The following is a 605-nucleotide window of genomic DNA, read 5'->3' on the forward strand; positions in this document are numbered from 1 at the left end:
TCCAGCCCCTCCCCGAGGGCGGCGGCCACAGCTTGAGCCTGCAAAGCACAGCCGCTGCGGAGCGCCCCGGCCCGGCTACGCCACTTAACCACCTTCCATCACACAGGTTTTAATTAGGTTAAATAAATCCTACAGGGAACTCACTGCCATGAGCGGAGGGCAGGCAGCGAGGCGAAGGAGGTGGCGCTTCCAAACAGGAGCAATCCGGGGTTCACTATCGTGGCGCTTTCCCTTCCCAAGGGGAAATTTCCCAAGGCAGAATTTTATTTTTTAGGGCGTTTACCCGAGGCACACAGGGCCCGTGGAGGGCTTCTCTCACCTTGGTTGAGATAGGTGAGCGTTTCGTCGTGGAGCTTGACGGCGGGGGACGTGGCGGCGCACAGCACGTACTGGAAAGGCAGAATTTTGTTCTCGTTTTCAGGAGGCAAACTCGATTCTTCCTGCTTGAAGATGGGCAGCGCGAGGACGTCGCTGTGAAGAAATTTGTCAGACAGATTCATTTTGGCTCCGGCTACAGAGGGATGATGCGTTTGGTATTTAGTTCCTCCTCCTAGGAAGAGCTTTGAGCTTTTTTTAGTTTGAAAAAAAAAAAAAAAATATATATA

General features: G+C 52.7%; 1 protein-coding gene across 1 annotated transcript in view; it reads right to left on the minus strand.

The window, feature by feature from the left end:
- Nucleotides 1-605, minus strand: part of LOC104129736 (transcription factor CP2) — a 36,839-nt gene that overhangs the window by 14,342 nt on the left and 21,892 nt on the right. The window contains 1 exon segment of the mRNA XM_035898275.1: nt 320-471. Coding sequence (XP_035754168.1) covers nt 320-471 — 152 coding nt within the window.

This window comes from Egretta garzetta, unplaced genomic scaffold (assembly GCF_000687185.1).
Source record: "Egretta garzetta isolate BGI_Z169 unplaced genomic scaffold, ASM68718v1 scaffold1080, whole genome shotgun sequence".
Classification (NCBI taxonomy): domain Eukaryota; kingdom Metazoa; phylum Chordata; class Aves; order Pelecaniformes; family Ardeidae; genus Egretta; species Egretta garzetta.